Source organism: Cygnus olor, chromosome 7 (genome assembly GCF_009769625.2).
Source record: "Cygnus olor isolate bCygOlo1 chromosome 7, bCygOlo1.pri.v2, whole genome shotgun sequence".
NCBI lineage: Eukaryota > Metazoa > Chordata > Aves > Anseriformes > Anatidae > Cygnus > Cygnus olor.
In genome coordinates, this window is record NC_049175.1 from 23,532,928 (window position 1) to 23,553,089 (window position 20,162).

Consider the following 20,162-nt stretch of genomic DNA (forward strand, 5'->3'; position numbering starts at 1 on the left):
AATGTGGGTGACTGCAGAGGAAGCCGAACTTATGAGCAATGCTCACCATCAGCTGAACTCCAAGCACTGAACATGGCCCTTGGGTGTGACCCCATGCCCGAGACAGCATGTTTTGCTGCCTTGGTGGGAGCTCCATCCCTTGTGGTGGGAAGGCTGTTAGGAGGGATTGCTGAGGAGGAGCAGTCCCTTGAGAGCAGCTCGCTCACTGCTGAGCCCTGCAGACCTGGCAGGAGCACCAGCACCAGCAGGGAAAGGCACTGAGGATGGCACTGCATCCTTGAGCAGCGACACCGAGCCAGCTACTGCCAGGGGGCTGCCCCAGATCAGCATCCCAAGGCAAGGCGGTAAGTGGCAACCCATGCTGCATCTCCCCTGCTCCGTCACGGCATCTTGCTCAAAGCCATCGCCACTCTGAGCTGCACCAAGGCCTCGTGCCTTGAAAGGTGGAGGGAGGGGACGTGTTGTCTTCTGCTGGCACCGCTCTGCGATGCAGCCGTCCCTCGCAGGGGCAGGGCGCAGCACGTTACGCTGCTGCAGCAGGGTTTGCTGGAGCTCGCCCCTCAAAGCCCCAGTTAAAGACTGACACTGGATGCACCGGTTTAAATGACGGTATTTCGATCAGCAGAAATATGCCTGGCACCTAACACTCCCCACACAGATGAATGAGTCCCTTCACACCTCTGTGGGTGCTACAGTAATTCTTGCTGCACTGGAAAAAATAGAAAAGCAGCACGGGAAGAGCCGAGGCTCAACACAACAGCTAGCGAAGAGAAAAGCATTTTTCTTCTCTAAATTAAAAGCTTAAGTTGTGCAAAGCACAGCCAAAATAACTATGGAAATATCGCTGCTGAGTTTTCAAGGCCCCTGAATTTACGCTGTCCTTGGTGATGTGCTTGGGGATTTATAAAGCTTGCGTTTCAGCTGAAAAGCAGGAAGTAAGAAGTTATATAGATGGTTTTTGTTCGGTTGGGTTTTTGTCAGCTGCACGTATTCGTCAGTGTATCCAGGTTGTACAATAAGCCAACTGACTGGATAAACAACAGACCTCCATTACAGATTCAGACTTTTAACCCTTCAGAGTAGTGTCTTTTTTTTTTAAGCATTTAAACATTTAAAATAACCTTCTCCCCACCTGCAGCCAAATAAAAATCAAACAAAACAAAGTTCATTTTACATTAAAAAAAAAAAACAACCTCAAATAAGTCTTTATTTTCCTGTCATTGCTTCCTCCACTCCCAGCTTTCCCAAGTAACTAATCCAACCGTATTTTGCACCAGTTCATCGTCACTGGTGATACTCCTAATACAATATTTAATGACTAATTAAAAACCTTACCATTCAACTATTGCTTTAAAACCAAGGGAAATTTATCACGTTGGAAACATTATTCTACATACTAGCTTTAAAAGACTTTCCAGAATTGTCCTTGCTCATTTTTCTAATTACCAAGGACATCTGGGATCTTCCCTTTAAGGAAAAAAAAAATTACCATGAGTGTTTCTCTCCGAGGCGGTACTCGCAGCATCCTCCCTGAGCTAGGCACGCCAAAAGAAGACAGCACCAGGAGACAGATAACAAAAGCATGCCGGGCAGAAAGAGTTCCCATAAGGTTTTCCACAGCTTTGCACATGCTTTAAAGAAGGAAGCACCCAGTTAAGGCAGGGAAGAATGAACCACAGGTATGGCTCCTGACTACACACTGGCTCTGAAGCCGGTATTAGGAAGGTGTATGGCCTCTTCCCTGCTTTTGCCCATTGCAAATTAAGGCTTGTAAGCAGGATATGCTGCCCTGGGACAAATTCTATCTCACCCTACTGCACTGCACCCATACTGGGGGTTCGGCTGCAGCTGCGGAGTGGCAGCAAGCAAGCAGAAACCCCAAATACAGCTGCTGCCCTCTCCGCAGACATCACCAATGTCAGCTCTGGCAGGCACACACCCCTATGCACAGCCACTGTCTGCTTCTAGAAACCTTCAAGGGTCTTTAAGGCTGCAAACACCCAGGATACCTTTTTTTTTGTCCCCCAGTGTGGATGTGAAAAAGCAAATGCAGCAGCTAGGTAGAACTGCTGGAGCTAAAAGTGCTCAGCACTGCCAGAGCTTGGGAAGGGCTGGTGGGATGCAGCTGGAGAGCAGAGGGTGCCTTGGGTGCAATTAACAGACGTTGGGGGATATGACCCCATTTCAGATAACCTGGAGATGCAGATAATTGGGCCTCGGATAATCAAGGCCACGCTGTTACCAGAACCAGTGTCACGACTCCTGACAGCAGCGCTCCCCCCGTGCCGGTGCTGCACCCACCGTGTTGCGCAAAAAATGCCTAGCGAAAGGGGAAGGAGCGCTGTGATACGTATGATCTGCCAACCGCCGGCCCGAGCAGCCAGCTCCGGGGCTGATGCAACACTTTGGATCGCTGCTTGGGAAATAGGTTAAGGCACAGAAAGCGGATTTCACCCCCGGGACGCCCGGGGGACGAGGCTGTCACAGAGCTGATGGGCTCGGCAAGTTCTATTTTGAAAGTGGGTTAATTTAGCTGCCATTCAGCTCCCGTTAAACGATGTAGGTTAATTTTATAGTCAGATAACTATTAAGAAACCAAAACATGCGGCAGGAAATGTCTCTGCCGCGTTCCAGTGGGGAGAGGTTTCCTCTGCACTAATGTGCCCCCCTTCCCCTGCAGCTCCAGCCTTCCAGCCTTCCCTTCAAACTCTGCACATCCCTCACATTATCTCCTTTTTTTTTAACCCTTGCTATTACCCACTATTGCAATTCCTCTCCCTTATTCCCCTTCTTCAGACTCTGTTCTCCTAAAAGTTCACCTCGGTATCCTGGCCCACAGTTATTTTTCTCCTTCATTTATGTCCTCACACTTCCCAACACTAGAGGAAGACTAAAATCACCAACCATGGCTAGTGGTTGGACAAAAAGGGTCCCATTTCCCCCATGTAGCTGAGATTTATCCAGCTACAGGGCAAACTGAGGCAGGGAAGTGCACCTTGTTTAGCATGCAATGTGCTATCACTGAAAATGTACCAAGCTTTCTTCAGGGTTATTTATCATATTTAAAGCCTCCTCGATTTTGGCAGTTTACCCTTTGTAATTGGATGCCACAGTTAAAACGTACTTTATCTCTGCAATTTTCCTCCTTGCAGCATAATGATAGGTACTGCTTGTTTCTCCGTGCCTGGGACGAAAACCATCAATTGCTTGTTTGCCATAAAGAGAAAAAAAAAAATAAAAGGAAAAATCCATCTATCAACAACTTACGCCTGCAAAGGAACAGAGCCTCTGGAAAAACCCGAGGTGACTCATCACTCCTCACGCACAGCGAGACCGAGGACGGAGTGAGACCCGCGGAAAGCCAAAACCCCTGAGGTGCCTTCGCCGCTCACCTCCCTGTGACTTTTGCGCCTCGCAGGTGCCACGGCTCCCACCAGCAGGCAAATAATTCCCTAACCTTCACGCGGTGAACTGAAGTGATGCTGACCCATTAGCACACGCTGCCCGTCAAGCACTCGCAGATCCCTTCTACCGTAGGCGTTTTTTTTATCGTATTAACAGTAAGTGCACTACACGAGCCCTGAAAGCTCGGAGAGATGAACTTGCACTTAACCACACGGCGGTAATGATGGTGGAGACCACAATGCTAACAGGATGTCGGCGTTTTTACTACGGCTTCACTGTAAGTGACCAGGAAAATACAGAATAAGACCATCACCAGAAAACACGGCAAAACCACCGCTGCAAAACCCTCCTTGCGGAGACCTGGGCACTAAGGCAGCAACTTCAGCACCCAAACCGCACACTCCCTGGGGAGTTTTGACCCACAGAGATTCAGTACTGGACCCTCTGATGGTTCTGCTGAGGCCTCACTATCCCTATCAATCTCACAGGGAATGTCCTTTTTTTTTCACTAGGCAGCTATAAGAAAATGGACAAAACAGCCAAAAAAACCCACACCTCATCGATCTGCTCTTTGCCAGCACCAAGTTGGAGCCACCGCTTTTGTTGCTTCATGCTAGGTTATATAGATGTGCAGCTTTAGCACCAATTATTATTCCTAACTTAGGAATGAAATCATTAAAGGCGCTGCAAGGCATATTAATTTTAAATCCAGGGTTGTGCTATTTTTGCCTTTTTTTTTTTTTTCTGCAATATGTAATCCACTCTACACTCAAACAAAAGTAAAGGCACCAATATAAGGATTTCAACGGGTATAGGAACGAAGGCTAGAACTAACAAGCAGCCAAGTAGGCTACACACTTGTGGGTGTCTGTTAGAGAGAAGCCAGCACAGGTCCTGAAACAGGAGCAAAAATCTACTGCTTTTTTGGCATCAGTACTGAATCACAGCCTTGTAAAGCTCTAGCTAGTAGTGAGGGCACGTGGCTGTCACCGTGGCCAACGAGACCTTTGCCGTTAGTGAACAACCCCGATTACACAGCAAGCCAGCTTGGCTTTCAGCTCTCAGGCTTATGTTTGATGGTGAGAAATGAAAAGAAAACTTGCACTGATGTGAAAACAGAGTACGTTTGTTATGACAGGTTCTTATGAAAAACCAGAATCCTACAGGGTCTTTTTCTAGCGTCTCCTTTAAAGTCAAGTAATTTGTTTAAAACCACTGCTAACACCTCAAACACGGCCACTTGCTTTAAAGTCCTGAAAGGCATCTCACAGAAATACCACTCTTGACCACAGCGCAACACCGGAAAAAAACAGAAAAACACACCACACCACCACCTTCACCTAAAAGGGGAGCGTGATGGAAACACCAAACTGAGTCCTGCTCGCCGCATGCTGTTAGCTAAGAGATGTGTTTAACTCGCGAAGAAAAAACACTCATAAATGCAGAAAGACTCAACAGTATGCCAAGCAAGTCAAAAAAGGGATTAAACCATACCCTCTGCGAGGGTCCCACCGCCTGGTGAGGGGACATGGCGGACATGGGGTCACCTCTGCCAACAGCACGAGCAGCATCGCGTGGTGCCAGCTTTCCTGCACTGCCACGGATGAGGCCACCAGCAGCACAGCCTCACCTGGGGGTACGGCATTTGCCAGCAAGCACCAGGCTCGGGTCACAGCTCCTGGCACACACCAGCGGTACGCGTGGAAGCCACTCCATGCATGCACTCATCATGGGGAAGCTGTTCAGCTTCTCCTAGCCTCGATATTTTTCCCCCGCGCAGTCAGAATAACTTTTAACAATTGGTGTCAAAGCCTTCATCTAAAGCTCAGTGACAAGAAAAGCACAGCCAAAGGTTTGGTATTAAGAAAGGAAATCACAAAAGCCCCTTTCAAAGTCAAGAATGCCATTCCAAAACAAGTTGGGCGAGCCCCTCGCTTTGTGAGCTGGGCAGGAGGGATTTGGGACACGTGATGATGGGATCTGGGGGCACGCCAGCCAAAAAAACAAACCGCGGCGGGTTTCACAAAACTGCCCGTTTAGCATTACAGCTCTTTACAGACAGTTTGCTGATAACCCCATAGAGGCAAACCGCTCTTCTTTTCAGCACGGGGCTGCCTAACCTGCACCTGGGGGCAGCAGCATGGCAAGGACAAGCGATGCAAGCACAGCTTCGATCTGGCCAGCCCGGAGGCGGCAGCAGCAGCAGCAGCAGCAGCAGCAGCAGCGATAAGACTGGAGCCCTGGCACAGGCCAGGAGCACGGTGCCAGATTGGCGACAGGCTCGTGCAGGCAGCCGCTGGCACCTCCATCATGTCCTTCGCCGTGCTGCTCCGGCAGGATACGGCCTGGGACTCCAGCTGGTCCCGTGGGACCTGCAGCTGTGTGTTGGCACAAGCGACCTTGCACTTTTAGTCAGCCGTGCTTACACATCTGTGCTCTGAAACGTACCGTAAGCGTTCTTAATTTTAGCTGAGCTTTTAAACGATTCCTGGAGATTTGAGCCGTAGCCATCTCGCACAGAAACCTGTCTTTTTCGTAACACGCACTCAGCAGCACGCGGGACAGCTGCAGGTGAAGAAGCAAGAGATTTTAGAAAAGTCTCTTTTTGAACGCCACCTGTAAATATTGCTACTTCAAAAGTGACCTGTAAAAACGAGATGCAATTGTTGTGTGCTCCCTCCTCGTGATATTTGGTCAGCTTTCAAATGTTATCTTGTCTGTTTTTTTTTGCGGGGGGGTAGTTGGGTGAGAAGAAACTTATGAATTAATTCACGGTTGTGAAGTCATTCAGATTTCTTCCGTATTTCCCACTAGACAATTGAGAATGTGTTGGATCTTAAATCACAGAGGCTGCATCAAGGGAAGCAGAGCAGGGGCACAGCAGCGCTCCCACATACGGTATTATCTGAGATCCTTCCAGCAGCGTAACATCTTTTCAAGTGTCTTGAGAATAACTATATTAAAAAGATCGTCTTTTATTTTAATCCCTTTGCTATCTTCATTGTTTCAAACCATATATTCCCAGATTTGCCTCTAACATTACAAGCTCTGCCTTTTGGAATTACTTTGTCTGTCGCTATACCTTCAGTTATCCTTTTATACTAGCAGTGACAGCATCAGGAAGTTTTTACGGTGACGTTCTCCCATGCGTGAATCACATTCCTAAGCAGGTCCCCAAAACTGCTGCTCACCCCTCGTTAAAAGCCCCAGTTTAGAAAATACCCATTTCTGGGCTCGTGCCAAAGGGCGTGCAGCAGTTTGCAACCGGTTGATTAAGAAATCAGCGACTTGCTGAAATGTCTTGCTGAATGAGGATTTAAACCCTCCCTCCCCCCCAGGCCCACTTTTGTCGTGCCTCGGGGACATTAAACAGCTCAGCATGATCAGTCTCACTAAAGCAACCGAAGAAAACCTCACACTGCAGCTCTCTGAGCAGAGACTGAGGACTCTATTCTGTTTGCCCAAGGAGGTAAAGTTGTGATACTCGGCAATTTCCTTTATTAAAGCAGCTTCACTCACACATCCCAAGTTGAGAGGGGGTTGGACTCAATGAGCCTTGTGGTTCCCTTCCACCTCGGGATATCTTGTGCCTCTGCAAGAGTTTGGGGTCCTTAGAGGCAAGGGCCTCACCAGCTAGGATTAATCCCAGTGCCCATGGGCAGTGACCTGAAGCTTTCTGCTCTTTCCATCCCAGGAGCACAGCTTCACAACGAGGAAATCAGCAGAACCACTCATTTCCCATATGCTGGCACAGTTGGATGGCAGAAAGTGACCTGAATCTGAAGAGTCTGTTATTTCAGAAGGCTCTGGCAGGTTCAGAAGAGGTGGATGCCTCTTCCAAGAGCAAAATGGAGCAGCTCGAAACCCATCCTGAACCAAACCAAGCCGAGGGAAATTAGCAGACTTTCTGAGCTGCCATAGCAGAGCTAATTATGCTTCTTTTCTACTTCTAGCATATAGCATGGGTGCTTCTTTCTACAGCATCCTCTGCCTTCCCACCATTATACGTATCTGTGTTAGAGAAAACTTTAAAATTAATTTGAGACTTTGCTCCTTTATGCCGAACAACTTCATCTTAAGTGTGAGACCATCAGCGAGTCCTCCAGGCAAACAACAACAACAAAACCTTAGTATTTCTGATAGTCACAGGACTAAAAGTGTCGATTAAAAATGTTCTGGGAAGAGCTTGCAATGTGTAATACACACCAAAGAATGGCAGATGGGAATATGGTTCATCACTTTCAGAGGCTATTTTCAAAGATTTGACAGATGTATTCAGACATACAGAAAAGATATGATAAATGCTAGTTTACAGCACAAAGCTTTCACGTTATTTACACAAAGACTTACTATTCCCAAACTAGAGTAAGATGTAGCCTCTAGTCATAGCAAGTTTTTATTTAGATGATATTTGCCAAGTAAAGCTAAGCCAGTGGCAGCATGAGGCTACCTTAGCATTTCACTTTTTAATACCAGGATTAGCATACAAGGAATACAATAGTTAGTCTGTAGTGTAATAAGCATGTATCTTCACCAAAAAAAAATGGAATTGGAAATGATGTTAGTAAATGCAAACCCCACCTACATTTCAACAGCACAAGCTGAGGAAAACACGTCTCAGGAAAAAGAAGCCTGGAGCAGACAGGCTGCAGCACTACATGAATGTTCCTAAAGCCAGGAGATTCCTACGTGCTGCTCTCAAAATGATCCTAGGACTGTAGGACTGAACCCGAAGGTTAGCAGAAATGCCCAAACCCACGTGGCTTCCATTACACAACACTTCCTGTAACCTACTTTTTAGCATTCAGCATTGAGGTATCAATAATGCATCACGTTAAAAGTAGTTCAACCCAACACCAAGTACGGTGGGGAGAAAGGGAACGGGGGCTGCAGCAGGCAGCAGCTGGAGCGTGGTGGCACCACTCAGCCTGCCCCGGGACCCGCGCAGGACAGCGGGGCTGGAGCCTTCCCGGATAACCAGGAGCCGGGGCCATACCCCTGTGTGCAGGGGGAGCTGGGGCTGCAGCCAAGGAGAGCACTGCCGTGCAAGCAAGCAGCTAGGCAGATACCATGAGCTTTGTCCAAGCTCCTCCGGTAAGCAAGGCGCTGCTCCCTGGGGAACAGGGTTATTTGGGAGATGGCGAGCGAGCCAAATCGAGCTGTACAAGGCAACGCTACGGGTTCCCAGCTAGGCTTTTATTCCCAGGGTTTCTACCTTGGCTCATTACTAAGCGCTCAAAGAACAAGGCTACTTCCCCCCCCCCCCCCTCCCCTCCTGAGACGCTGTTTATTCTTCACCAAATAAATTATTTACCATGAGAGAAATTAAGGTGGCCAGTAGGGAAGAGCAAATTAGAGTAGGGGAGTTCATGAGAGCAGGCTGCTGCGAGGCGACATTTCAGCTTTCGCATGCGTTCCCTGCCCAGCTGCTCAAGCAGCTTTATCGCCAATCCTAATCACGAACAAGGCACGAACGGAGCGCACCGACCCCAAAGCTTGATCCTCCAGCCAGAATTTGTTTCACCTGCTATTTTCACTTCCTCCCCTGGTTCTTTATTTGCAGTAATTTGCATTTCAAAACCTCCGATTTACTAGTGCAAGCATTTAGGAAGCACACTAGAAACAACAGAATGGGAACCCCTTCAAGTTTTTCACAACAAAATTTATTAGAAGAATAGTGGTTTTGAAAAGTCTAGCATCCAGTGAAAACTACCATACACAACGTTACAGCTGGGAATGTGTTTCCAAAATGACATGGTCAAATAATACAATGGAGCCATTAAATCTTACACATGCACAACAAGAGAATTAGCGCTTTGACATACAATGCAAAAAAATAAATGGACCACATGAAATAAAAATTTAAAAGTACTTATCACATACATTAAGACACAGCTTATTTAGTCCAGTCAAAAAATCAGAACTGCATTAAAAAAATTAATGTAGTGCAATCAAACCAAAAACCTTAATTTGTGATCATAAGTGCTCTACTACATAAAACATTGATCATAGCAAGGAACAAAAAATTCAAATCACACAGTACAAAAAAATCTGTAAATAAATATAAACTACAGTACAAGAGAAATATTAAATTATACAATTCCGTCAAACTGTAAACAGTATATTGAAATGAGGTCCATAAGAGTAAAGGGGGGGGTTCCTGTTTTTTTCCCATGACACTTGAACTTCTAGAGGTCAGAGAGAAATGCCATTTTCCATACTCTTCAAAGACTATGGGTTACATAAATAGAAAGAGAAGACTTTTTAGATGTAAAGTGTCAAATAATAAAGCAGAGGTGTTGCTGACTTGCGACTGCCAACAGATTCCTGCGAGAGCAGAACAGCAGATTTTATTTTGAAGTTTCACCTCCCTGCGAGCGCAGCACGGAGGCCCATCACTACAGATGTTAAGTGCCAACACGTTCGGAATTAGCGCTCAGCATCAGAGAGGAGACACCTGCTGAGGGCCTGGTCCTACCAATTACGTGGAAGTGATTACGTGCACCGTTACTAACTCGGACCTCTGCTGATTATCTGACAGGTTTACACGCTTGTCATACAAACACCAACTTTGGCAGAACAATTACTAATAAACTCAAAGCACTCCCGGCCCATTGGTTTCCATCACAGTGGCCAGTGCACAGAATTCTCTAAGGACATTGCATAACTAGAGTGTAGAGGTCAGACAGCCAAGGACCCGTGCTTGAGGTTAGAAGTAGTTATGGTGAGAGAGAAGCAAGAGCCACGTTAAGAAGCTGCCTCTGCCGGTTACAGAAGCAGCTGGGAATGTATTTCTTTTTTAGCTGCGCTGGCTAGTAGTGGCATTTTAAAATATATAAGTTTAAGATAACATATATACTATATATGTATATAATATAATACATATTATATAATATACATAGGAATTTCTTACAATACATACCAGGAACCCCCACGCGATCTGCTCAGTAGTAATAACTGAATATACAGAATGCCACTATAAGTGTCTGAGGCACTGTGTGCTGGAGAGTAAATATGCAGCTTTAAAATCCGTTTGGCTGAGTTATACCTGGATACCTGAACTGAGTTTTAAGTTGACATTCATCAAGGATGTGCTATCAGCACGTCAAACGAAAAGCAAAACAAAATACAAGTCACTGCTAGGTTTAAGAAGAGAGTACAAGTACCTGAATTGAGTGAGGATAGTGTGTAAACTGTCCCTGAGGGTTTTTAAACAGTGTGTGTACAAGTTGGATTCCTAAGAACATTAGTTTAAACTTACATTGCGGACTGATAAAATACCAATGTCTGACAATTTAACAAGTGGAGGTTAGAAAGAGTTATGAGCAAACACTCAAAACATATTTTATACATTTTAAAGCAGCAGTAAGCTGCTGTAAGCGTACATCCCATCAGTACAAGCAACACGTGGGACTCAGATAAAGGTTTCTATTTGCAAAAAGCCCATCATATATCGATAAGTAAAGAATATTCACCTGCTAAATTAGAATGCACCTAGTTACAGACTAGCAATTCAAGATTAATTTTTTTTAATCAAATACTTTGCTATACTTTGCTATTACATACTAAAATCCCTTAAGCTCACTAATGCTGGTATTCTAATCTATTTTTTTTTTTAAATGTTCCCCCTTCATTTAAGAAATATACCATTCCACAACTTAAACATTAAGATCCATTTTCAGTCCTCAGATGTAAAAAGCATGTCAATGAGTTTATATTAAAAATTTACATGGTAAAAAGGCTTGAATTTCAGCCAGAGATTCTAAATACTACTCATTCCCTGAAGGCGTAAGGGAGAAAGAATCCCTACCCATTTTTCTTGTGATATATTTTACAAACTGAACATTAAACAATGGTCCAAAATGATTTTTCAGTTTGGGAAACTTCCCTTTCCCTACCCATCATCCCAGATTCCAAATGTCAAGCCCTGAAATGGCCTACTGAAATGATCAGTTAAAAATATCAGGCATGTATACATCCCCTGCCTGAACTTCAGAATATTTTGTCATACTACTCTTTAAAAGACAGATTAGTATCCCAAGAGAACTTGTAATCTGACCTGAAAAGCTGTTAACGATCCTAGATTGTACGTTTAAAATACCTCATAACCTGAAGACCAGATTTAATTAAGACTCTGGCGTTGTAACAGAAAAAGTGCTGCAGTTATTTATCCCTTTTCTGGTACTTTAGAATAGGTCAGACAAGTGCTTTTTATAGTGACGGTAAAGTTTACATGCTTTCATGCAGGCATAAAAAATATTATCTGCAAAAATATTTGAGAAATGTAGCACCAAGTAGTTGATAAACTGTATTAGTAGCTGTAGTGGTGTCTTCATTACTTCTGAGTAGGAAAAAACATTAAGACTGTATATTAGGTAATAACTAGAGAAATTACTTTCTGGCATTAACATTTCTTGCTCCAGTCAGAATGAAGTCCGTGTCCTAATCCCTGCTCCAACACTTAGAATTAGCATCTTGAGTACTTTGAAGCTATACTTACCAATTAAGTAGAGACAAGCATAGGGCAGAAAGGGGGGGATGTTGTTTTTAAAGAAGGTGAATGAAATACCCTGGGACAGGCTGAAAAAAATCCAGCCTCCTAGTACGTAGCCCAGGAAAACAGATTTTGCAATTTCAGTAAGAGATTTTTGTGAGGATTAAGAAAAACTCTCTAATATGAAGGTTTTCATGACAGTACCTGAATATAGGCATAATTTAATAGGACGTGAAGTCCAAATCTGCTGCTGTAATACTGTTACAGAGACTTGGCCCCAGTCAAACCAAGAACAGGAGAGAGATGGACACTGGAATGCTGTAACTACTTACAGTTTTTTCCTGGTCTATGTGGAGGGCATCTATGGATCACTCTGAGCCTACAGTCTCTCTCTGTTTAGTGATCATCACATACATCATGCTTATAAACTGGATATTTAGAAATTCATAACCATAGTGATTATATTTGCTACATCTAACAGAACTAGCAGTGCAGATTTTCATGTTTCTGAAGGTTCTAACCACTGAGTTTTCAAAATAATTCAAGATCAAGTATTAACCTCAACTGTACCAAGACTAGTCTCGAAACAATTCAGGTATAGCTTCTAAAACCGGTATCAGTCAGCATTATCTACTGGTGCCAAGAAAAAGCAATATTGACCTAGACTGAAGTCACATTTAGTTTTTGAAATATTTGTGGGGAAAACCCAGAAGTTTCTGATGCCCCTAAAACGGAGAAGCAACCCTTCAATCCTACCTCTAACATTTGGCAGAGAATTTGAGATATTTAAAATATTGTGACAAAGCTTTCAGTACAGGTTAATAAATATGCCTTCATACGCATTTGGACTGCAATAGGTGAATGCATTCTCACACTGAAGAGTTAAAATTTTGTCTTCACTGAAAGAAAGAGCTCTTTACATTACAAGATGTTGCCACGCTGTTTTTGAGAAACAAGGGAACGGCACAGTGTTCCCTTCACTCCTTGGACACCGTGTTCTTCTCCTAAGACTCAAGGACATCTTAAGAGCATTGATCCAAAGTAAACTGAAAAGAAGCACGATAACTCCAGTTTTGCCTGTATAACAATCGTTGCAGATGATATAAAAAGCAATTCAATCAGAACTAAGATGTTGTTCCAACCTATACAAAGCTTACTCAACCCTAAAGCCCCTGAATCATATTGCCAGTTCCTGTGAATTTCTGGGGGAAGGCAATGTACCCTTGGGTCCTCATGAAAGAAATATTTAGACTAATGTCAGCCTGCCACTAGTAAAAGCACAGACTGTTCCTTGTCTGTTCCTAACTGGTCTAAGCACATCTGCAGTTGCCTTTCATGTTTAGGAATATCGTGAGCATTGGAAAGCTCCACAAGGAAGGTGGTATAGGAATTGCTTGAGAACACAGAAGCTGAAGTTGTTCCCTTACTAGAGGCACTATCTTATCTGTACACCTGCATTTGTTAACAAAATTTGTTTTCCGATTTCAGTGAAAATTCAGGATTCAACTTCAGGTCTAGCAATAGGGTTGGTAACGCAAGCATCGAATTAGGAGTTCTGCAACAAGAAGAAAGCAAAAGGCATACCTGTATCTCTTGGGCAGCAACTTCTACTTAAGAGGAAGGAATGAGAAATTCTAAAGGAAATTGTCTTGAGCCTTCAAGAAAGGTTAGCAAATGACTGAGAAAAACCAGTCTTCTGACAGAAATGAGTCCAGATACGTGTCCCTACAATACCTAACTGGAAACGTTCAACTCGATAGCTGTACTCAAGCATTACGGCCACGATAATGCCTACAACACTGTGGAATGAGGATCCAGCTGGCTGAAAGTGAGGTAATAGTTTGTAATAGGTCAGAGTTCTAAAAAAGCACTTTTACATCTTACAAGTCCAAATAATAATAAAAAAAGGACACATTTCATACATGTTGGGCTTTCTCACCAGAACTGTACGATAATTAACTCCACACCAGGACCCCTACCACACTAAGCCTTACTCATCTTCAATTATATGCTGCAGCAAAGATTTACCAAGCGACACCTAAACTTCAGTACAATATGAAACTTGATTCTTAAAACTTTATACACACAAAATATAAAATTACTTTTCTAGGATGGGGGTAGGGGAGAGGGATTCTCCTTCATGATACTTGGACTGAAAAACTAGTTTTCAGAGACTGCCACAAATATTATTCACAGTTTCTTGCTGTCAGGCTTTTTCAGCTACATCAACGTAGTACACAACAATACTGTTAAGTCCAATAACTACATCGGATGGACGTTCTCGGGAATAAGAGAAAACTAGTGACGAAAAATACCCGAAAGGCCTCCTCCTAACGACGTCTCCATTTTTACAGGGTTGCGGTTTGTCTACGTTACGCGTTAATGCCATCTCAGAAGAGCAGCAGAAGAAAGATTTTAAACCTTATCTCCTGTCCAAGTGATCCAAGTAACATAAGCATCCACTTACCAGAAATAACATGAGAAACAAGGCTTTTGTTACAAAGACAGCAGTGAACCACACCTTCCCACACCAAAATATGGTCAACCAGGGATTTTGGCCATGCAAACTGCTGGTCAGCAGAAAATTAAGCATGCTAATGGACAAACATTAATTCCAATCATATATTTAAAATGATCCCAAATACTACTAGTTAGCTACACTGAAAGCGCCTGTAAAAAATACGTAGTGAGAACTGAAACAAAATATTAGCGATCACTGCAGCACTTCGAGTGATACTAGCCTTACGTGATGAATCACCTCAGAGAAAATACATTAGATGGGACTTTGAAACAAAAAGTTAACATTAAAAGGTGCACCTGAATATTACAGACTAAATTTACAAAACCTACAATAAGGTAAAATATATATCTTTTGAATATTCAGCAGCTTTTTTTTTTAAATTTGTTTTTATTTTTTTGAGAGGCTCATGAAATTTTTAAAAGGGACCACTAACTAATCTCAACCATGCTTCACAAAACAATAATGGCTATTTTATATTGCAGTTACCAACGTAATGCAATTAGTGCTTAAAAAATAATCTACACTTTTTTCTTTTTTTTTCTTTTTAAACAGAGACCTTTGGAGGAAATATGGTTGTTCAAAAGCTTCTCGAAAAAGAAAGGTTACCTGAATAATAAGTTATCACAGATCAAGTGTTGTGTTTAAAAGCTTTGCAGACGTGAGTATTACAATCTTCAGGTCTCAGGACATTTAAACTGAGAAAGTTACGCGTTTGGTTTGTTGGTTATTTTTTTAAATCCACTTTCTAACCAAAGCAAATAAAGAGTACTCAACTTCTCACTATCTATTTACAATTCTTAGCCTACAGTCTGAAATGACAAGACAAATTCTCTTTTAAAACTGCAGCATTAAAGGGTAGGCACACCATTCTTCTGCTGCACGATTGTCACCCACTTAAACATACACATACAAAATATTTAGGTTAGTAAAATGAGCACTCCACGTACACTACAGTGACAAGTTTTTATAAAACTCAACTCATGTTGCTTAAATAAAGACAACTGCAAAAGGTTAAACCTCTCTGAACAGTAAAACTGTGTTAACTCTTTTTTTTGTGTTAAACTTGCAGCAAACTTTCTACCGTAACCTCCAACAGCAGATGAAATCACACGTTTAACCGCACCTTTATTGCAATTACCAGCTAAACTGGAACATATTGCAGAGTTTATATACTGCTACTGAGCTTAAACTGCTTCAAATGCCGCAACGACAACTAGAGAGCTACAAGGAACCAGGATTTTGAGTACTACAGCATATTAAGTAAACAAAAAAAAGTATACCTGGGGCCAAATGCCCGGTCCGTTTCAAGAATGAGCAGTGCATATTTAAAACGACAGCAATGGTGTGCCTAACCTTTGAAAATATGAAGTTGCTGGGGAGGGGGAGAGGCTAGTAGCATCAATTGTTCCAGAATTCATTCAGCATCCCTAGGACTAGCTAAGGCCATCCTCCCGTGAACTTGTAGAAACCACTTTCAGTCACTGACATCACTGAATGCTCTCACACAAAAACTCCAATGCTTCTTTTGGTTGTGCAACTGGGAAAAAAGCGGTAATTCTAGCTACCTTTTGCACAAATTAAGACCAAATTGTTTCTACCTGAAGAACCGGCAATTGCGATTTGGTCATACTAAGACCAGTAAGCTCCACCTAGTTACTGACCACTCCCGCTGAAAGTATCAAAGATAAAAGTTCTGTACAAAACTTATCCTGGATCTCCATATAATGATACAGATATCATTAATATTTGGAAAAAAAAGGAAAAAAAGGTTTGTGGTTTACGGAGTGCTTTTACGGTGTTCAAATGCTTATTCTAGCATGTGCTAAACCACTATCAAAATAGATTAAATAAAAACAACACAAAAAAAGCAGGACTTAGATTATTTCCTGCTACTGGCAACTGTAATATTTAAAAAGGAAACACCCTTTCATCGAGTGTTCGACCCTGACTGTATTACAGATAGATATGATGCAGAGCCTGAGTTAGATCAGGCTACCAGTGTTTTACTTCTTCCCTGAACATTAACAAGCTCCTTCACTAACGTGGATATTTGGGCAGACTACTGAGGTTGTAACGTTTGAGATCACTGTTTTGTGGGCTTTTTTTTTTTGCGCAAGATCACAGTAGTTTGTTACACATATCCCCCCCCGTCCCCAGATTAGAGTCATTTAAACTAGTTGTTGGAACCACATAGTTTAGTAAACTCAGAATCAAGTCTGTAAAAAGCATAAAGGTCACAAAGAACCATAGTTCTGTTATAATGAGGCATACCCTAATACATCATTTAGTGTACCCTGACTGCTCCTGACCATGAGAAGCTTGTCTTCCGTGAGATAAGGCTACATCCTCAAGCAGGTGAGTCAAATATCACCCTTCAAAAATATCAAACAAAATTACAGCAAAGGTAGTGTTACAAATAATTAACTGACATATTCTGAAGGTAGTGTATGTAAGTTTTCCCTCCCCTCCCCTCCGGGTGAGCACTAAGCAGACAGCGAATGGTATGTTTAATTTAGAAATAAAATAGCGGAGAGCCTAATTAGACCCAATTGATTATCCACCAAATAAACAAATCTCCTAGTTCGAGAGAGGTACCATTCCTAAGTAACTTGATTTAGCTTAAATCTTTCCATCAACTGGATCAAAGAAAAGGAGGGGGAAAAAAGATTTCTGAAACCTTTTGTAGAACTACAGTCTGATTTTCTCAGTCAAAAAAGCCTGTTTTTGAGAGACTATCAGTTTAACAAAGTGGACTTATTTCTCTAAAGGCAGATAAGAAAAAAAAATCCAACAACAGGAGTTCAGGCAAGCTCTACAGGCAAGATGTCCACTTCCACAGATCTGCATTCTTTATGAGGTAACTCAACTCTCTATTACAGAGAAACATGCAAAAGGCAAAGAAAAAAAAAGGGAGGGAAAAAAAAGAAGAGAGCAGGGTAGTGGGCAGGTGAAGGAGGGAAACTGCACCATACCAGGCAAGAAAAAAATTTACAAATGTGACATTCAGAGCACACCTTTCACCTGTGTCCACACAAGTCTATGCTAGACTGCAAAGGAAAGAACGTTGCAGTCAATAGGAGAATCAGGTGTGCTCAATGGTGGTTGAACTATGCAGTAGTGCTCACCCAGTTTGCAAAGTAATTGGCACTCTACAACATCCCTACTCATCTTTCAATTCATTCGCACTTTGTGCTGCTTCTCCCTGGGGATCTAATTCAATCTTTACTGAAACATCCTGCCCCTCCGACCTCATTAATTTCATTTTTTTCTTTGGAGGGTTTTTCAAAGTGCCCAGCCTCTCTTTAACTTTGTACTCCAGTGTACTGTGGGGGATCCCATAAATACTCTGAGCTTTGGAAACACTCATTTTCCCGCTCATAACCACAGAGATTGCTTCCTCCAGTATCTCGCTGTTGTACTGTCTGTATCTCCCTCTTTTCTTCCTAGGTTGCTTGGAGCCAGGATCTCCCTCTTGATCTGAGGTGGGATATGGCTGTCCAGAGGTAGACTGCTCAGCATCTGAGCCCCAGGAATCTGGTCCAGCATCCAGCAAACTTCTCCTGTTTTGTTTTGGAAGGATAGCCCTTAACTTTTTGCTAAGCGCGCTCTCCGTTTGTGAACCCATTACCAAAGAGCTATAGCTGTACTGGTCACCAGTGCGGGACTCCCAAGAAAGGTCCATGCCTCGAACTTGTGGTATCTTTAAATCCACAGGAGACGAATGGCTCACGTCCTTTTTCCCATCCTGTTTAGTTTGAAGTGCCATTTTTTGAAAGGCAGAGTTTTCTGTAAGAAAAGGAAGGTCACTGATGTTGCTGAGTGCACCATTTCCCCTGAATTTCATGCGGCTGAAATTGAATTCGTAGTGTGGTTTTGCCCAAGAAGCCTCCCTGGATAATATTAAGTGCTGTCCATGATTCTGTAGTCCAGATGGCCCATGGCTGGCAGCCGTAGAAAACTGGTTTCTGCTCAGCAGTTCTTCACTAATCTGGAGTGATCGAGCCAGCGGTACTTTAAGAGATGTAGAGTGGCCATAACCTTCCCTGGTTCCATCCTGCAAGCTTCTTGGAGGTACCCCATCACCACTCTGTAGTCCCTCTGGATGGTGCTGGCTGGGTCTCCCAGGTCGCCTAATTGGATGGAAGGAAACTGATGTGAGCAGGACTTGCACAGGTAGGGAGGGATGGGTGAGGGGGCCACTCCTTTATTAGAAGGCCTTGCTTGGGTAACATCACTTTTTCTGTTATTTATTTTTCTCTAAATTTTTAAAAATTTTTTAAATTTTTTTTTTGTTTATTAAGTCTCAGCATCAGTCAGTTTTAAAACTTGTTCACAAAAAAAGAGAAGCTTTTTGGGCAAAGAAAAATGAAACCTGTTGGCTGGTCTCTGGTTGGGTTCACAAATTCTCGGAGGAGAAAAGACTTCGCGCAAGCGTCTGAAAATAGCACCTTAATTACAAAGTAGTAGTCAATCGCCATAGATCTACACACAACTGTGTTACTGGTGTGACGTTACCACTAAACAAGTACAGTAATAAAAGAGTAAGCCAAAAATGCAACATATTCAACATGCAAATATGACTGATTTGCTTGACTTTCGTTAAGCACCAAGTGTGAAAGCTGGGATACTGCAGATCACAAAGAAAAACACTAGACTTACCAAATTGCTCTCTTAACAACTAAGTGCATATACACATGTCCCTGATTCTCATTTGACACACAGCATAGCATGGCTAGGAAAAAAACTCAAATACAAAAGCTATGAACTTTAGTCCAGACCAAGGGTTAGTAGCAGAAAAAAACAGTTTTTTTTTTTTTTTTACTGTTTTCCTTATGTCACAAGTGTTCTTTCTATGACACAATGTACTACTGCAGACAAACACCTGTATTTTAACATTTTGCTTGCTTAGCCCCTCTGTAGTAACTAAGTCACACTGGCCAGCAACTAGTTGCAAATTCCACCTCCAAACCCTCCCATGTTCAACAGACAGACTAACAAAGACTGGGGAGCAATTCAGTTTCAATGCTCTGGGAGACTGGTGTGAAGCTCTCTAAATAAACCAGCGTTATTTAAGGATAGAGTAAATACTACTGAAAAACTACATCATTTTTAAAGTCACATTTAGATCAGGAAGAAAAGAGCCTTTAGAGCAGACATATCCACTGGAAGGACTTGGCACATAACATACACAGCACTTAACATATACGCTGCTAGCTCCTCTCCAGGATGCGACAGGTCACAGCTGGAGTAACAAGAGTCAAACTGGATTCAGAACAAAATCCAGAGAAATGAATGGTCTGCTGTCCCACAGAACTCGGTGCATATTCTCTGTCCCTTCTACAGCATATGTTGCATGAGAATGCACACCAGTGTTTCTGTGCCTGAAGAAAGGTGATAAGGGCAGCTAGCTACAACAGGAGGTCACACCTGATTTCCTTTTTGCAGAACAGACTAAACCTTCATTTAGCACACACCTGTACAAGTGAATACAGGTGCCAGTGTACAGCATCCTCTCCTGACCCACAGAACTGATCAGGACAGAGCCAGATGCTGGCCCTGACATCCCTACGTGTGGGACTTCAGCCCTCACTTGAGGCACAAGCAAGGGAACAAAATTTGCAGCCCTGGTGGATTCTGCTGTCTTCATTAGTAAGAGCCAGAAATAGAAAACTTTTCTGAATTGAAAGAAGGAGTGGTGGGCAAGGTTTGCACTAAAGAATGGTGTAAAAGTATTAAGACTAA

At 42.9% G+C, this 20,162-nt stretch overlaps 1 protein-coding gene across 14 annotated transcripts in view; it reads right to left on the bottom strand.

The window, feature by feature from the left end:
• Nucleotides 1-20,162, bottom strand: part of LCOR (ligand dependent nuclear receptor corepressor) — a 77,275-nt gene that overhangs the window by 8,919 nt on the left and 48,194 nt on the right. The window contains exon 7 of one of the 14 annotated variants that reach the window (XM_040563113.1): nt 902-18,550. The exons of the other annotated variants lie outside the window; for them this stretch is intronic. Within the exon in view, the coding sequence (XP_040419047.1) occupies nt 17,581-18,550 (970 nt within the window). The 3' untranslated portion in view covers nt 902-17,580. Of the gene's footprint in view, nt 1-901; nt 18,551-20,162 lie in introns of those variants that run through there. 14 annotated transcript variants of the gene reach the window in all.